Source organism: Canis lupus, chromosome X (assembly GCF_003254725.2).
Source record: "Canis lupus dingo isolate Sandy chromosome X, ASM325472v2, whole genome shotgun sequence".
Lineage (NCBI taxonomy): Eukaryota > Metazoa > Chordata > Mammalia > Carnivora > Canidae > Canis > Canis lupus.
Genome location: NC_064281.1, coordinates 107558865 through 107576689, shown reverse-complemented (window position 1 = coordinate 107576689; position 17825 = coordinate 107558865). Strand labels below are relative to the sequence as shown.

Here is a 17825-nt window from a genome sequence, read left to right as displayed (position 1 = left end):
CAGGCTTAAATAAATTTAACATATTTCGTGATTTTTTTCCCTCCCTTTTTTTTTCCAAATCATGTTTGCTAAGGCATAAGGTCTTGCTAAATTTCCCAGTTGGTTATTTTCCATGGCACTATGGGAATCTTAACTTCGGTATGAAAGGATTTTGTATTCCTGTGTTTTGTAAGCATTGAAACATGATCAACAACAAAGTGTCTTTTGTTATTATTATGTAAAACATGAAGTTAATCCTGTGAATCATACTTATTAGAGCTGAATGGGAGGAACCTCAATGAATCATTGAGTCTAGTGCCCTGGAAGAAATGACTATCCCCATTGAACAAATAAGGAAACTGAAGTCCAGAGGCTTATTGCTGTACCCATCACACAGCCAGTAAGTGGCCAGACTCGACCAGCTGCACCTCCTGCCGCTGATTGAAATGTGCCTTCCATTTCGTAGAGGTGACAGACAGGGGCAGGAAACCGAGGTGATGACCCTGAGAGGGGAGATGGGAAAGTTTCAAATGAAGGAGGCAAGAAGCCTGACTCAGAACTGTGCTGTTGCCATGTAAATTCAGAATACACTTGGGGTCTGTTTCTACCAGCTGTCTTTCTGGACAGAATGACTCGAGCAAACCAGACTGTTTACTGTCTGATCCTAAAGGGACCAAGAAAGCCCCCAATCAGGTTCAGTTCGACTCCCCAGTCACCTTCTTGGGGCCATGAGAGAAGGAAGTCAGGGAAGCTGGCTGGCTGAATGTTTCACTTTTGATACCCATACTAGGGGTTTTCCAGCTTGTGGTTCAGAAGGGCATGATGGCAGAGGAACTGGGCACTTCTTATACTCGAGGGGTTACTGGTAAGGTTTGTGTGGGGCTTCCTTTTCTTTGTCAGCAAAAATTACTCTCTTGGAAACACTCCCCTATTATATGAAGAATAAAGAATGTGTGGCTGACACTGGCCTTCTAAATCTTCAGAAAAGTTTTCTCCCAAAAAGTGTTTAAGAACATGGGCTCTGGAGTTAGAATGTTGTGGTTTAAGTTCTGGCTTCACCCTTCACTAGCTTCGTGACTGGGTGATTTGCTTTAACCTCTCTGTGCCTGGGTCTCCTTACATGTAAGATGGAGACAATAGCACGCACCTCATGAGGTTGTTGTCAGGTTAAAATGAGTTATTATTTGTGAAACACCTGCAGAAGTGTTAAGTGCTGTGTGAGTGTTGTTGGTGCATGTAATCACCTACCATTTGGTGGGGGAAAATGGAGAAAATTCATAGTACAGAGGCTCTGGATAAAATTGTTCAGTTGGCCTTTATTTGCTCCATTCCATCCCACAAACAAACAAGCAAGAAAACAAGCAAATAAATCAGTACTATTTTCTTCTCCTCTACTTCCTCTCATGAAGATTTCCTTTTATTGATTTATGAGCATTAAATTGGGAGAAAGTGGATTTTGCAATTTTTCCCTGTGCAGTCTATGAGAATATATAATATCTTTCAATTAATCTCCCAGCTCCTCTAGAAGAGAATACTCAAAATTTTTTACATTTATTCCCCAGCTATGATGTATTTTGCCTATTTAGATACTAAATATTACACACTTGTTATTTGTTCACTCATTGCATTTTGAAACACCTAAATGTCTTTTATAAACACTTGTTTGCTCTGGGATCATTATTCTTATTATAGAAAAAAATCAAGGAAAGACACTTTTAAAAGTTGTTTAAGACCACAGAGTTGTTGTAAATTTAAAAGTGAAAGTTAAAATCTAGGGATTGCCCTTCCCTCATCCCATTTGCCAATTTTTAGCAAATAATCAGCTCACTAGACTAGAGGTAGATAACTGGAATCATCCTGAAGTTCTATTCACTGAAACTATGTATTATTTTTTTTTCAGTCTGAGTACTGTGGAGTTTACATCTTTATTGGGGAACTTTGAGGAAGTATGCTCATTTCAACAGACACTCTGCCAAGCCTTGGAAGAATGTTCAAAGTAAGTGTTGGGTGTTGCCATTAGGATAGCCAGCAATACCATTTCTTTGGTGTCTTTTGTTTACCCTTTACCTGTTGTCTTAGACAGGGGTACTTTATATTTACTCATTTGTTACAACGTTGATAAATTGTCCTGTATAGAGAAAACCCACTAGGTGGTGGTATTTACAGAGCCAAACCACTAATGCATTGTATATCAGGGCTCTACATGCAGTACGTTTTTTTCTGATTTTATTTAAAAATTGTTTCGGTTTTCTGCTCCTGATCAGTGTAAGAGGCAAATAAGGTCTCAACTGACCATGGACGATGCCTTTGACATTGATTAGATATTTTCTTTTGTATACTGCAAATTACTTGGAAAAATTAGTCAGATGATTCATTCAGTTGCATAAGCTGCTTTTTCTCTTTATATCACTCCTGCTATCTTGTCTATTATATTAATAGTAGAAATACACAAAAAAGTGGGGAAAGGAAAGTATATCTATGTGACCCACAATACATATTTGATGGCTAGCTCAATAGTTGAGGTGTTCAACTTCATATACAAAATGGACTGTAAAGATCATCAGGCAATATATTTTTGTAGCAAGATTAATTTTCCAAGCATTGTATCTCGGAGAAGTTTCATTGTCTACAGGGAGATTGGGGTGATTGCCTGTTTCTTGAGCTTTCTGGGACACAGGTGGTCATCCAGGAAGGAAGATGGTAAGAGCCTATACCAAAGAGACCTGAGGAGCCATCCTAAATACTGATACGGATCCAGCTTATTGATGTGGAAAGATAAGTCACTAAGTGAGAGGAACCAGTTACAAACTAGATTTGTAATCTTTGTTTTCCATTTTATAGAGAAACATGTAGAAGGAAGACAAAGGAATATGCCAAAATTGTTCTAATAGCTGTCTGTGAACAGTGGAATGCTGAATAATTTTTTTCTTGCACTTTTCTGATTTGTCTACAAATGAAGACAGGTGGCTTGTAACTTAAAATAATTAGTCTTGAGGCCATCCTGCCTAGCGACCACCAAGCCACGAAGACTGCATAATATTCCTTTGTGATGTGTCATTTTTAGATTTGATTTCTTTTGTCTGTCCTTTAACTTCATATAAATTAGCCAAGAGTATTTTTTGTGTGCCTAGCTAAAATTTTGAATATTATAATTTGAACAAATATCTTAAAAAAAAAAAACCCTACCTAGTAATTTCAAGTAAGCATCTAGCCCCTATTTATTGGTTCTGTGTTTGGTGGCTCAAGTTTAAAGTGGTGGTCAATTATCCCTTCAAAAAACAAAAAATAAGGTGGTGGTCAAGAACTTACATTCCATGGAGAAAGTGATTAGAACATATTTTCTCTTTTAACTTTCGCAAAATAATTCAAAAGGTTTGCATGTAGTCAGGCTTGATTGGTAATCCTCTTCCTTTGTCCCTTGTTTCATATTTTACATTCTGTGTTTCATCTGTCTTACTTACAGGTTTCCAGAAAACCAACACAAAGTAGGAGGTTGTCTGCTGAACCTCATGCCTCATTTTAAATCTATGTATCTGGCTTACTGTGCAAATCACCCCTCAGCTGTCAATGTACTCACACAGCACAGGTAAATTGTTAACTGTTTGCCCAAATAAGCCATTCTGCAGTGAGATCCTTTCCTAAAACCACTTCCTTTAGAAATCCAAGGTGTCCAGTTGGACTTTTGATTATCCCCCTTCACAATTGCAGGAGTTAATCTGTCATTACGTGGATTGCTAGTCTGTCAGTGCAGCAGATCATTTCCTGAGCATCTGCTATGTGCAGAAACCGGTACTAGCTGAGGGGGGATACAGTAGCAAACAAGGAAGAGGAAGTCCCTTCCCTCCTGGAGCATAGAATCTCAAGGGAAATACAGACATGAAATGAAATGTCATAAACATGTGGCATTACAAAAGGGTAATTAAAAGGGTGCTGTGAGACTTTGCAGTGTGGTACCAGCTTAGTGTGGGATGAGGGAAGATCAGGGAAAGTTTTCCTGAAGCAAAACTCCATTTAGATCCAGTGTTTTAGCCTTTCCTCATCCCAGTGAATGATTGATCTGAGTTGCTGACAGAAGGCTAAAGTGCCTGGGTTCATTCCTTTTTTCTCTTTCCCTTTCTCTGGTGGGGGAAGCTTCAAACAGTGCTATGGCTCAAAGGCAGATACTCATTACCCTGGAAGGGCAGAAGGAAACCAGCAGTGTGAACTATCTGGCAGGCGTTTTAAGCAACGGGCTGTGATAATAATTGTACACGAATATAAATTGTTCACAATTCATGGGGAACAATGAAATGGTATCTCCTTTAAGAGTCCTTGCGAGGGACCCAGATTAGCTCGTATCTCTCTTACCCTTCCTCACCATCTCCTTTCCCAGCCCTGATGCATTCACTGATGCATTCATCTGGACCAGAACCCTGGATGATAGGTTTAAAGATACAGTTTGGACTTTGAAATGGTGTGCTAGAAATCTAGTGTGGGGGTCGGGAGGAGGAAGACAACAGCAAGAACACCACACAGAGTCTCTTAGTACTTGACCCAGAAACGAGACTCAGAATGGATATGGATTCCTCAGGACTGGAAACCGGAAAGAATATTCTTCTCTTAATCTGGCTCAGACTTGAACCCCCAGAGCCAGACTGGAACACTAGTTGACACGAACCCTCAGAAGTGGTAGAAATTTGGGTTTTATCCTGGTTGGTTAGGAGTTTTATTGAATTTAGAGAGCCAATAAGTAAGGATTCTTAAGGTAGAATTCAGTGGGTCCTGCTTGGAGGTCAATTTTCTTCTCCTGATCAAAGTCATGAGTTCTTGTAGAATAGCAAATATGGAAGTTGGAGTTTAAAGAAGGAGAGGCCATGATTCTGAGTTATTTAGGCAAGTAGCTGAACTCCTTATAGCTAATACTAGCTAATAATAGCACTGACAGTGCACCAGGCACATAAGAGCCTATGAGGGAATTACTATTACTACCTTCACTGCTTTACAGATAAGACAGTGGAAGGTCAAGTAATCTGCCGGAGAGCTCATAGCTCTTAAGTAGTTGAGCCAGAATTAGCATCCAGGTCTATCACACTTCTAAAAAAATATTTTTATTAAGATATATATATATATATATATATATATATTCCCTACAAAGTATAATTTAAATGCAAATTTAAAGAATTACAATAAAATGAGCACTCGTATGCACACCACCCAGCTTAAAAAATAAAACATTACCAAAAAAGAGAGAATGAAAGTGTTACCATTTCCTTTTTTATCTACCAGCCTTATTGAATTCTAATTCACATACCATGCAATTCACCCATTTGAAGCATACAGTTGAATTATTTTTAGCATATTCAGAGTTGTGCAATCATCACCACAATCAATTGAAGAACATTTTCATCACTCCCCAGACAATCCCATGCTCATTAGCAGGCACCCTCCATTGCCATTCCAAGGTAACCCCTAAAGTACTTTAAGTCACTCTGGATTTGCTAATTCTAGACATTTCATTTAAGTGGAGTCACACACCACAGGGCCTTTTATGTTTAGCTTTCTTTACTCATCATGTTTTCAAGCTTCATCATGTTGTAGTACTTATTTGCACCTCATTTTTTTAGAGATTTTATTTATTTATTAATGAGAGAGAGAGAGAGAGAGAGAGAGAGAGAGAGAAGCAGAGATACAGGCAGAGGGAGAAGCAGGCTCCTGGCAGGAAGCCTGACATGGGACTTGATCCTGGGTCTCCAGGATCACACCCTAGGCTGAAGGCAGGCGCTAAACCATTGAGCCACCCAGGGATCCCCCAGTACTTCATTTTTTAAATCCTCACAGAAGATTCCATTATTTAGATACTGCATATTGTTCTTCCATTCACTAGTATGTAGACATATGAATTGTGAATAACCTACTGGCTATGAACATCAGCTACAAGTGTTTGTGTGGACATCTGTTTTCATTTCTCTTGGTAGATACCTAGGAGTGACATTGCTGGGTCATATGATAACTCTTCTGTTTCACCTTCGGAGCAGTTGTCAGACTGTTTTCCAAAGTGGCTACACCAATTTATGTTCCCACCACCAGTGTATGAGAGTCCCATTTTTCTCCTCATCCCCACCATTTATTATTATCAGTCTGTTTGATTATAGCCATCCTTATGGGTATAAAGTGATCTCTCATTGTGATTTGGTTTGCATTTCCCTAACGAATAATGATGTTAAGTGTCTTTCATGGGTTTATTGGCCATTTGTATATCTTCATTTGGGAAAACATCTATTTGGATCCTTCACTTACTTTAAAATCAGATTATTTGTTTTATTGAGTAATTATCTGCGTACTGTAAATTCACCATTTTATTTATTTTAAAAGATTATTTATTTTTAAAAGATTTTGTTTATTTATTCATGAGAAATACACAGAGTACTTACACAGAGTACGTCACTCTGGATTTGCTAATTCTAGACATTTCATTTAAGTGGAGTCACACACCACAGGGCCTTTTATGTTTAGCTTTCTTTACTAGTCATGTTTTCAAGCTTCATTGTGTTGCAGTACTTATTTGTACCTCATTTTTTTAAAGAGATTTTATTTATTTATTAATGAGAGAGAGAGAGAGAGAGAGAGAGAGAAGCAGAGACACAGGCAGAGGGAGAAGCAGGCTCCTGGCAGGGAGCCCGACATGGGACTTGATCCCGGGTCTCCAGGATCACACCCTGGGCTGAAGGCAGGCGCTAAACCGCTGAGCCACCCAGGGATCCCCCAGTACCTCATTTTTTAAATCCCCACAGAAGATTCCATTATTTAGATACCTCATTTTTTAAACAGATTTTATTTATGTATTAATGAGAGAGAGAGAGAGAGAGAAGCAGAGACACAGGCAGAGGGAGAAGCAGGCTCCCTGCCGGGAGCCTGATGTGGAACTTGATCCCAAAACCCCAGGATTATACCCTGAGCCAAAGGCAGATACTCATCCACTAAGCCACCCAGGTGTCCCTATTTATTTATTTTACAGAGAGAGTAAGAGAGAGTGCATGAACACACACACACACACAAGCTGGGGAGAGGAGCAGAGGGGGAGGGAGAAAAATCCTCAGGCAGACTCCCCACTGAGTACAGAGCCCCACATGGAGCTTGATCCCACAAACCTGAGATCATGAACCAAAATCAAGAGTCGGGTGCTCAACTGACTCAGTCACCCAGGCATCCCAGAAATGCACTATTTTAAAGTGTATAATTAAGTGGTTGTTAATATATTCACCAGGTTGGGCAACCATCACCACCATTTGGTTTCAAAACATTTTCATCTCCCCCAAAAGAAACCTAGTAGCCAGTAGTGGTCACTTTCCTTCTTTCCAGTGGCTAATGATGTTGAACATGGTTGCACATGCTTGTTGGCTATTATAAGACCTTCTTTGAAAATATGTTTGTTTAAATCCTTTGCCTGTTGTTTAGTTGGGCTATCTTTTCATTGTTGAGTTGTAACACTTCTTTATATATTCTTCTTTATATATTCCTCATATCAGATACATGATTTGCAAAAATTTTCTCCCAGTTTATATGTTGTCTTTTCACTTTCTTGATGGTACCCTATGAAGCACAAAAGTTTTAATTTTAAGTTTAATTTTGATGACATCCATCATACCTATTTTCCTACTGTTGCTTGTGGTTTTGATGTTTTAGCTAAAAAACTATTGCTTAATCCAGGTCATGAGAATTTATGCCTATTTAAGAATTTTATAGTGTTATCTCTTACATTTAGCTCTTTAATCCATTTTTGAGTTAATTTCTGCATACGGTATGAGGGAGGGGTCCAACTTCATTCTTTTGTGTGTGTAAGTCTAATGTCCCAGCACCCTTTGTTGATTTCTATTCTTATAAATTTATTACATTGTTTTATGTCTCAGAATTGGATCTATCTTGGTGAATGCTCCACTTGAGCTTCAGAACAATGTATATTTTTCTGTGGTTAGATGAAATATTCTATAAATGTAAATGAGATTACTAGGTTGACGGCCTGTCTACTTCAGCTATGTCTTTTTTTTTTTCATCCCAGCTATGTCTTTACTAATTTTCTATCTGCTGGATCTGTTGATTACTGATAGAGGGATGTTGAGGTTTCTAACCACAATAGTGGATTTATCTGTTTCTCCTTTCAATTCTATTAATGTTTGCCTCGTGTATTTTGTTGTACCGTTGTTAGGTGTTTTCACATTAAGGATTGTTTTGTCTTGTTGGGGAATTGGCCCTTTTATCTTTATGTAATGCTCCCTCTTTATCCCTCATAATTTTCTTTGTTCTGATGTAGCTTTTTCTGAAATTAATGTAGCTAACTCAGCACATTTTTGACATATATTTTTCATCCTTTCCCTTTTATTCTATTTATATCTCATAGACAATATACAGTTGTGTCTTGTTTTTTAATCCACTCTGACAGCCTTGTCTTTTAATTGGTATATTGAGACCATTTACATTTAAAGTGATTATTGATATAGTTGGATTCATGTTTACCATGTTTATAACAGTTTTCTTTTTAAATATTTTTTAAAGATTTTATTTATTCATGAGAGACACACAGAGAGAGGCAGAGGAATAGGCAGAGGGAGAAGTGGGCTCCCCGCAGGACTCGATCCCAGGACCCCGGGATCCCGGGACCTGAGTCAAAGTCAGATGCTCAACCACTGAACCACTCATGTGTCCCTATAACTGTTTGCTATTCATTGTACTTGTTCTGTTTCTTTACTACCCCACTTTTACTGACTTCTCTGGTTTTAGTTAAATGTTTTATGTGACTTCATTTTTCATTTTATCTTCTCTCCTAGCATATTATACTTCTGAAAAAAACTTTAGTGGTTTCCCTAGAGTTTACAATAGCCATTTATAACTAACAGCACTTTCATATAACACTTTGATTTCATAGGTAGTATTCTCAATTCCCCCTCATCTCTTACAACATTGTTCTCATTCACTTCATTTATCCATAAGGTAAAATCACCTGATATATTGTCACTATTATTACTTTGAACAGTTATCTATTAGATCCATTAAGAATCAGAAAAGGGGGGGACCGCTGGGTGGCTCAGCGGTTTGGCGCCTGCCTTTGGCCCAGGGCGTGATCCTGGAGTCCTGGGATGGGAGTCCCGCGTCGGGCTTCCGGCATGGAGTCTGCTTCTCCCTCTGCCTGTGTTTCTGCCTCTCTCTCTCTCTGTGTGTGTCTATCATGAATGAATGAATAAATAAATAAATAAATAAATAAATCTTTAAAAAAAGAATCAGAAAAAGGTTTTCTTTCACTTACATGTATTATTCTCTGGCACTCTTCCCTTTTTATGTAGGTCTAAGTTTACTTCTCTCTGAAGAACTTTTTTTAACAATCTTTGTGAAGGTGGTCTACTGGTGATAATTTCAGTTTTTGTTTGCCTGAGGAAGTATTTTTCCTCCACTTTTTTTTTTTAAAGTAGGCTCTACTCCCAGTGTGGAGCCCAATGCAAGGCTTGAACTCATGATTCTGAGATCAAGACCTGAGCAGAGATTGAGTCGGACTCAGAACTGACTGAGCCTCCCAGGTGCTCCTCTCCTCCACTTAAAAAAATTCTTTTCCCTTTTATTTTTATTGTGGCAGAAAATATATATAGCATGAGATATACCCTCAACAGATTTCTAAGTGTAAGAACAGTATGCGAGGAGATTTTTCTATGATCTTTGCCTTGAGAACTTGAGTGGACTCTTGGATGCAAAACCCATGGAAGTATTGGGATCCTGAGACTAGGCCCCTGGGAGTTTTTAACTGTTCAGCTAGTCCACATGTAGACTCTTAAAATTCATCAAAATTAGCATTTGAGTGTTTCTACCAGTTACTGGCTCCCATGGCTTCTTCAGGGAAGCAGATCTCTGTTTTAATTCTCTGTATTTACCTGCCTTTCCAGATTTGGGGTGGAGGGGTCATCTCATTTCCTGGTGGATCTAAGGAAAGTCATTGATTTTCAATTAGTCCAGTTTTTTTTTCTTCCTTGGGAGAATAGTAAGGATGCCTTCCAAACTCTATATGTCAGAGCTGAAACCAGAAGTCCTTCAATGATTTTTTTGAATTCTGTTTTTGGTGGTTGCTTTGAGACTTTCCATATGTATCCTAACTTATCAGAATCTCCTTTATATTCACACTAAATTAATTCTAGTGTGATAAACTAATTTTACTCCTCGTATACCCTGTGTCTTCTCATTTGGGGCTACTGTTATACATATTATATCTATATGCTATAAACCCAGAAATACATTGTTGTAAATATTATTTTATGTAATGCTATGTGTATTACTGAAACAGAGAGGGAAAGGAGAACAAGGATATATTTAGAGCATCTGTTACATTAACATTCACTTTTAGTAGGTGTTTATCTTAATTTCTTCCTGTGGATTTGAGTTACTATCTGGTATCATATCCTTACTCCAATAGTGCTTTCCTCCCACCCACTGCCACTGTGCTGTGCTTGTAAAATATATTACATTTCAATGTTACAGGCCCAATGATATTGCTTTACACAATCATTTTTATACTAGTTAAGAGAAAAAGGAGAAATATGTAAATATGTCTTTCACAATTGCATGACTACCTTTGCTGGTGCTCTTTTTACGTGTAGATTTGAATTTACATTTGGATTTACTTAATTTTCTCATGTAACTTTAATATTTTCTTGTAAGCTGGGTCTTCCAGCAAGTAATTCTTTGGTTTTGTTTATTGGGGAATATTTCCATTCCACCTAAATTTTGGAAAAATAGTTTGGATGGATATAGAATTCTTGGTGGGCAGTTTCATTTTTTTACCTTGAGTATATGTCATTTCACTGCCTCTGGGCCCATATTAATTCTGATGAGAGATTAGTGGTTAATCTTATTCAGGTTCCCTAGCCTATGATCAGTTTTCTCTTTCTATTTTTAAGATTTTCTCTTTTTTTTTTTTGTCTCTCAGCATTTTTACTACAATTTGTACATGGATCTCTTTGCACCTGTCCTACTTGGAATTCATTGAGTTTCTTGGCTATATAGATCAACATTTTCCTCAAGTTTGGGGTTTTCAGTCATTATATCTTCAAATATTTTTTTTCTGCTCCATTCTCTCTCCTCTCCTTTGGGACTGTCATGATTCATATGTTTTTGTGCTCAAAGATGCCCCACATTTCTCTGAGGCTGGTTCATTTTTCTTTATTCGTTTCTCCCTGCCCCACCCCTGTTTTCTCAGATTGCATTATCTCTCTGAATCTATCATTAAAGTTACTGATTCTTTCTTCTGTCAGTTTGCATCTACCACTGAGCAGCTCCAGTGAATTTTAAAATCTCAGATATTGTATCTTTTAACCCCAGAACTTCTATTTGGTTCTTTTTTAAAAAAAAAAAACAATTTCTGTCTCTTCACTGATACTCTCTGGTAAGACATTGTCATTATAGCTTCCTTTAGTTCTTTAAGCATGGTTTCCTTCTTTTGTTGTTGTTTATTTTTTTATTGGAGTTCGATTTGCCAACATATAGTACAACACCCAATTTTCATCCCATCAAGTGCCCCCCTCAGTGCCTGTCACCCAGTCACCCCATCCCCCCACCCACCTCCCCTTCCACTACCCCTTATTCATTTCCCAGATTTAAGAGTCTCTCGTGTTCTGTCACCCTCTCTATTTCCCACTCATTTTCTCTTCTTTCCCCTTTAATCAGCATGGTTTCCTTTTGTTCTTAGAGCACATTTATAATGGCTTTGAAGTCTTGTAACTCTCACAGACAATTTTTATTATCTCTTTTTATCTCTTGTGTATGGGTCACACATTCCTGTTTCTTTGCATGTTACATATTTTGTTGTTGTTGTAAACTAGACACTATGCAATTTTAGTGTTAGAAACTCTGGATACTGATTCCTTTCTCTCCTCTTGGGGGTGTGTTGTTGTTATTGTTTGCCTATTTGTTTAGTTACTTGATAGTCTCTCTTAGTGACGCCTGTTTCACCCACAGTGTGCACCTCTGACGTCATCCTTCAGAGAGCATAGCCCTGGTCATGCACACAGTCAACCTGAAAGGATGGTGGTTTTAGCAGGGTTCTCTTTGACCATCTCTCCCTGATTTTCCTGTTAAGCTGTCTACCCAATTCTGCATCAGATCCAGCTGTTAGGCCCCACTAATTTCCAGTGGATTGCTCTCATGGTTTTGACAATCCCCTGTGGGGCATAAATTGATCTGTCATCCAATCCAATGAAGTTCAGGCAGGGGTAGTTTTTGAGACAAATCTTTGAAGTGTGTTCTGACCCTTCTTAGCTGTGTCTTTCCTTGGTACTTTCTAGTGACCTAACTAGCCTGTGGTTTACATTCTTGCTCTTAATTAAGAAGAGCTGCCGGCATCCTCTTATTTTCCTCATCACCAAAATCTTCATTGTTTTTGCAAGAACTTTTAGGTTTGGATTCCCTCACACTCTTTTTCTTTTATCCTTTTTTTAAAAAGTAGGCTCTACACCCAACATGGGGCTCTAGCTCATGACTGTGAGATCAAGAGTCACATGGTCTACCAACTGAACCAGCCAGGCGCCCCTCCCCACACTTTTTTTTTCTTTTTCCTTTTTTAAAAATTTAAATTCAATTAGCTAACATCTGGTACATTTATTTCTGATGTAGTTTTCAGTGATTCGTCAGTTGCATATAACACCCAGTGCTCATCATATCACATGCACTCTTTCATGCCCATCACCCAGTTACCCCATTCCCTCATCCCCCACACTCTTTTTCAACTAAAACCAGTTCCTCTGGGGAGAGCCTCAGAACTCTCTGTTCCTGTAGGCTGCCTTCCTCCCTGGGAAAAATCTTTGTGCCACTGTTTTGGGCACTGGGTAGGGCACTAGCCTCTGGTCTTCTCTGCTTGCCTCTCTCAGCACAGAACCTCTGCCCAGCAAGTGAGTAGGGGTGAAGGTGTTGGGTCCCAGTGTTTTCAGCCTGCCACTGTAGGGATAGAGCCTTCTTCCTATGCCTGTGTGAGAGGCTGAATAGAGAAGGAAGCCTCCACCTCTTAGCCATGCTGGCTAGGAATTGGCTTCTTCAGCTTAAAGTTTAAGCAGATGAGATATGCTAGTGAGGTATTGTGTCCTTGGATTGGGAGCTGAGGGGAGAGGGAGGGAGACCTGAAGTCTTGGCCACACTTGCAAGAGGTAGAGCCTCCATCAAGCTGAGTGGGGAGGGAAGGAGAGAGGAAGATGGCAAGTTCATGGTCAAATGCCAGGTACTCTCCTTGTTCTGAGCATTGGAATGTTTTCTTGAATAAATGTTCTTTCACTTATCATTATGCCATTAGGACAATTTCTGGAGACCTGAAATGGTTGCTTTTATAGTTTCCACCAACCTGCAGGTTTGTGTGGGGATTAAATAAGATAATGTCTACAAAGTACCCAGTGTTTAGCACAAGGCAGTTGTCACCACTCTTTATTTCTACTTTATTCATTTGCTACCAGCCATTAGTTACTTTTTAAAAAGAAAGTTGTATGTGGCATTTCCAGCATACAAAATACAGAAATAAAATAAAGTCCACCCAGGTAGCCACCATTCAGCTTAACAAACAAATTTTAGCTGCAGTCGTAGTCCTATATGTACTCTCTCCTATTTCCTGTTCCTCCCTCCCATGCCACAGGGAACCACAGTCCTGAATTTGGTTTTATCATTTCCAGAAATATTTTCATACTTTACTATCTATCTTCAATTAAGAAAAAAAAATACCCAGAAGCATTTTTCCTGTGGTGGATAAACATCTTGTGTGTATAAAGACAAATTTCTTAATACCAATAAAAAGAGATCCCCCTCATGTTAGAATATGAGCACATTTTCTTTTCCTTTTAACCTGAGAAGGTCAATTCCAGAAAGAAATGGTGTACCTCCAGGAGCCAACTTCTATAGTGTTCAGAGAAGTTTCAGTTGTAACTCTGTGTGCTAGAATGTTATGACTGCATTTACCCACATTAGGATTTTAATTTTGTAAATAACAGTAGAGATTCCTTCAACCATTATGATTTAAAGTTTGTTACAGGGATGCCTGAGTGGCTCAGTGGTTGAGTGCCTGCCTTTGGCTCAGGGCATGATCCCGGATTCCTGGGGTCGAATCCCACATCGGGCTCCTTGCATGGAGCCTACTTCTCCCTCTGCCTGTGTGTCTGCCTCTCTCTGTCTCTCATGAATAAATAAACAAAATCTTAAAAAAATAAATAAAGTTTGTTAGAGAGTTAATTTAAAGTTTCTCAACTTTGGGGGGATTATCATATCCTATTTGCTTCATTTTGGTTAGTGGTGTTTTTTGAGAATTTTATAATATACCTTGAAATGATGGAAGACTCATTGGAGTCCCATAGAACTGAATTTTTATATTACCTTTTATTTCTATATAAGGGATGAAAATTAAATTGAAATCCTTGGAGGTTTCCCCAGATGTGTTTCTCATATAATCTCAGCTCTTTTACATGTATCTTGTGGGCAATTTATGCTGAAGACTAGAGGCAAGGTATAGGTGAATGAAATTTCAGTCTAAAATCCTATTTTATTGTTTTTTTTAAAAAAGCAAGATTTATTTACTTATTTGAGAGGGAGGGAGAGAGAGGGAGAGATAGAGGGAGAGAGAGAGAGAGGTGGGATAGGAGCAGAGGGAGAGGGAGAGAGAATCCCAAGCAGACTCCCCGCTGATCATGGAACCCTGATGTGGGGCTCGATCTCATGACCCTGAGCTGAAGCCAAGAGTCGGGTGTTTAACTGGCTGTGCCACACAAGCACCCCTAAAATCCTGTTTTAGATGAAAGTGTCAGCCGAAATAAGGACATTGGTGGATTTCTGTTCTTTCCCTGCCGAAATCTGTGGATGCTTAGACACTGAATTCCACTGGAGCCTTAACCGGCCAGTCAGTTGAACTTCTTCCTTTCGGCCTGCAGATGGCAGCATCATACCAGAAATATACCTGACATTTGGCAAAGACCTACTACAGCTTTGAAATTCATTACGTGTTGGTACCTTGTTAAAAATGCAGTGATGTATCATCTGAATATGGATATAGAAGCAGACCCCAACTTTGATGTGTCCCCATATTTACATATATTTGAATGGCTGCCCCAGTCTTTTGTTATCCCTTGGTTGAGGTCTTTTGGGATTTCCCCTCTCTTTCCCTTTCAGGCTTATTACTGTAGCTCTTGTTTCTTCCTGGGAATAAGTGCTCCCTTACAAAAATACCCACTTCTCTCTCGTGCTTTGGTGTGTCTCCCATCCTTTTCGCGAGGGAAGGGACTCAGATTGAAAGAGAGAGCAAGGTGGGCAGCCCGGGTGGCTCAGCAGTTTAGCGGTTTAGCGCCGTCTTCAGTTCAGGGCGTGATCCTGGAGACACCCGGCTCCATGTCACCACTGTGCCCGGTTCCTCTTGTTGTCTTACTGTTTACCCTGTTGTCAGCAATGAAGACTTGGAGGAAAAACCCAGAGTTGTGTTGTGCATTCGTTCCGGGGACAAGGAGCCTAGGGAACATTCTGAGACTGGGTTCGGTTCTTTCTGTGTCTTTGAGGAACCGGGGGAGGGAGCGCATGCGGGACAGATCACAAACAAAAAGTGGCGGGGATGAAAAAGAAGCAGACAGCCTTGGCTCTGGGACTAGATGAATGAATAAAGTGATAATAGGGATCCACCTAACCCATTTGAGTGGCATCCCTGGGATTTCCCACTGGCCAGAGGTCCAGGCCTTCAGCTCCTCAGGCCTCACTTCCCCCTTTCCAGGCCACAGTGATTTCCATGAAAGCAGGGCAGGGGAGGAAGGAAGTGTAGGGGGGGGATATCTAATCCTTTTCCAGCTATTTTAGGTAGACTTCTCATCCTCAAAGTAGAAATCTATGCAAAGATTCCACAGAAACACTCTTATATGATATGGTTAACCTCTGTAGAAGTATTAGAAGTTAGGATCATTTTCTGGAGCTTTCTAGCCTAACCCCAAACATCCCAGAGCCCCATCCACCATGCATTCTGTGAGATAAATGTATATTGAATCTAAAACAGCATTCATACATTGAGAACTGCTTCTCTTATATCACATCATGTGTACAGAACATGTGAAGCTTGAAAAACAAGTTTTAACCCACTGACATTTCCAACAGGCTATATAAAATTAAAAACCGCATTTTAAAGACAGCTTGTTCTTTGATATAACAATAGATATTTGAATCTTACATTTTTGTATAATGACCTTAATTTGTGGATTAAGTTTATTTGGCCAAGTAAAATGTGTCTTGTAGGATCTAGTTATTGTAATGGGCAGTGGCTTTATTAAGACAGTTTTGTTCATTTGTTGCACTAGTAAAATGCTCATTTCTTCCCAATAGCCGATGATCTCATGTTAAATGGAAAATTTTTTTTAATTTTTTATTTATTTATGATAGTTACACACACAGAGAGAGATACAGAGACACAGGCAGAGAGAGAAGCAGGCTCCATGCACCAGGAGCCCGATGTGGGACTCGATCCCGGGTCTCCAGGATCGCGCCCTGGGCCAAAGGCAGGCGCCAAACCGCTGCGCCACCCAGGGATCCCTAAATGGAAAAAATTTTAAAGACCCTCTTTTATGATATTTAGCAAGCCTAAAAGTTAGAATGCGGCATGGAAAGTAATAACAAAATACACGTTAGCATTTGCTTTTAATTGTTGTAAGCCTTGTATCAATTAGTGTAGAACATCGAGGACAGGGGGCATTTATTTAGTCATGGAGAGAAAAAAAATAAGACTTGTTTACCTAATTGAAAAGAAATTAGGAAAGTGATTTTCCCTAAATTACATTTCTATTCAAATGCACTCTCCAAATTCAAGTTATTTTCCTAATTATATTTTATATGCAATGAATTTTTAAACCTCTTTGTGCACTTTATGCTCTTGGTTGGAAATTTAACATCAATTGAGTTTCCATTAAGCTGGAAATCACAGCTTAATGGTAGTTTTTAGAGATGTGATTTTAGCAAGGTATTTGTCTTGGCATAGTAATAACAGTAATATAAATGCATTTATAGACTACTTTAAAGTTTACAAAATACTTTTCTACACAAAGGCGTGTGGTGTCATGGAAAGACTTGAGGCTTTGACTTCAGACCTGGGCGTGAACCCCAACTTAGCCATTTACTTCCAATTACTCTTCCTGAGTCTCAGGCTTCTCATCTGTAAAATGAGGGTAACACCTGGGTTGAAGTGCCACTGTGCATATTAAATAGGAATGAATGTTTGTGAATATCTTAGCATGAAACAAGTCACCTTCTGAACCCCAGTAGTGAATCTTCAGAATTTAGTAGGAAGTAGATTTAATCCCTGTCTTACAAATGAGTCAGCTGAGTCCAGGTAACTGATCCAGAGGCACCAGCCCTGATTCATGACTCCAGGTCCAGAGCTCTTCCCTCCTCCCAGGGGCTTCTGGGGCAAGACGGCAAACATAGATACAATACTCAGCATGGATTGCCAGGTGTGGCCACTCAGATACCATCCAGCTTCCATCAAAGCAGTGATTCCTAGCCCATTTTCCCTCTGACATACATGTGACCCTGCATGGCTCCAGGTTGCTGGGGTGTTAGCTGAAACCCCATCCCTTTCTCTCCCACTCACAAAAGCCCAAGAAGGGAGTGTGTCTATTAATAGGATAACCTACAATCCATCCCATCCCCACCCCACCACCCAGTATTTTACTGCCAATAGCAAGTTTCTCTGAAAACCTTTCACCACTGATTGCAACATGCCATGGTTAGGAACTGCCTGCCTGAGCTGTCTTCTAGGGAGAATAAGTCATTTTGAAGTAGATAGTTCATGATCGAGAGTGATGAGAAAGATTGGTGGGACCAGTGGGAGGTAAAAAGTG

At 39.4% G+C, this 17825-nt stretch overlaps 1 protein-coding gene across 4 annotated transcripts in view; it reads left to right on the top strand.

The window, feature by feature from the left end:
* ARHGEF6 (Rac/Cdc42 guanine nucleotide exchange factor 6) overlaps nucleotides 1-17825 on the top strand; it is a 101106-nt gene that overhangs the window by 59890 nt on the left and 23391 nt on the right. For all 4 annotated transcript variants that reach the window (XM_025460895.3, XM_025460899.3, XM_025460897.3 and 1 more), the window contains 2 exons: nucleotides 1880-1975; nucleotides 3443-3565. In XM_025460895.3, coding sequence (XP_025316680.1) covers nucleotides 1880-1975; nucleotides 3443-3565 — 219 coding nt within the window. The remainder of the gene's footprint in view (nucleotides 1-1879; nucleotides 1976-3442; nucleotides 3566-17825) is intronic.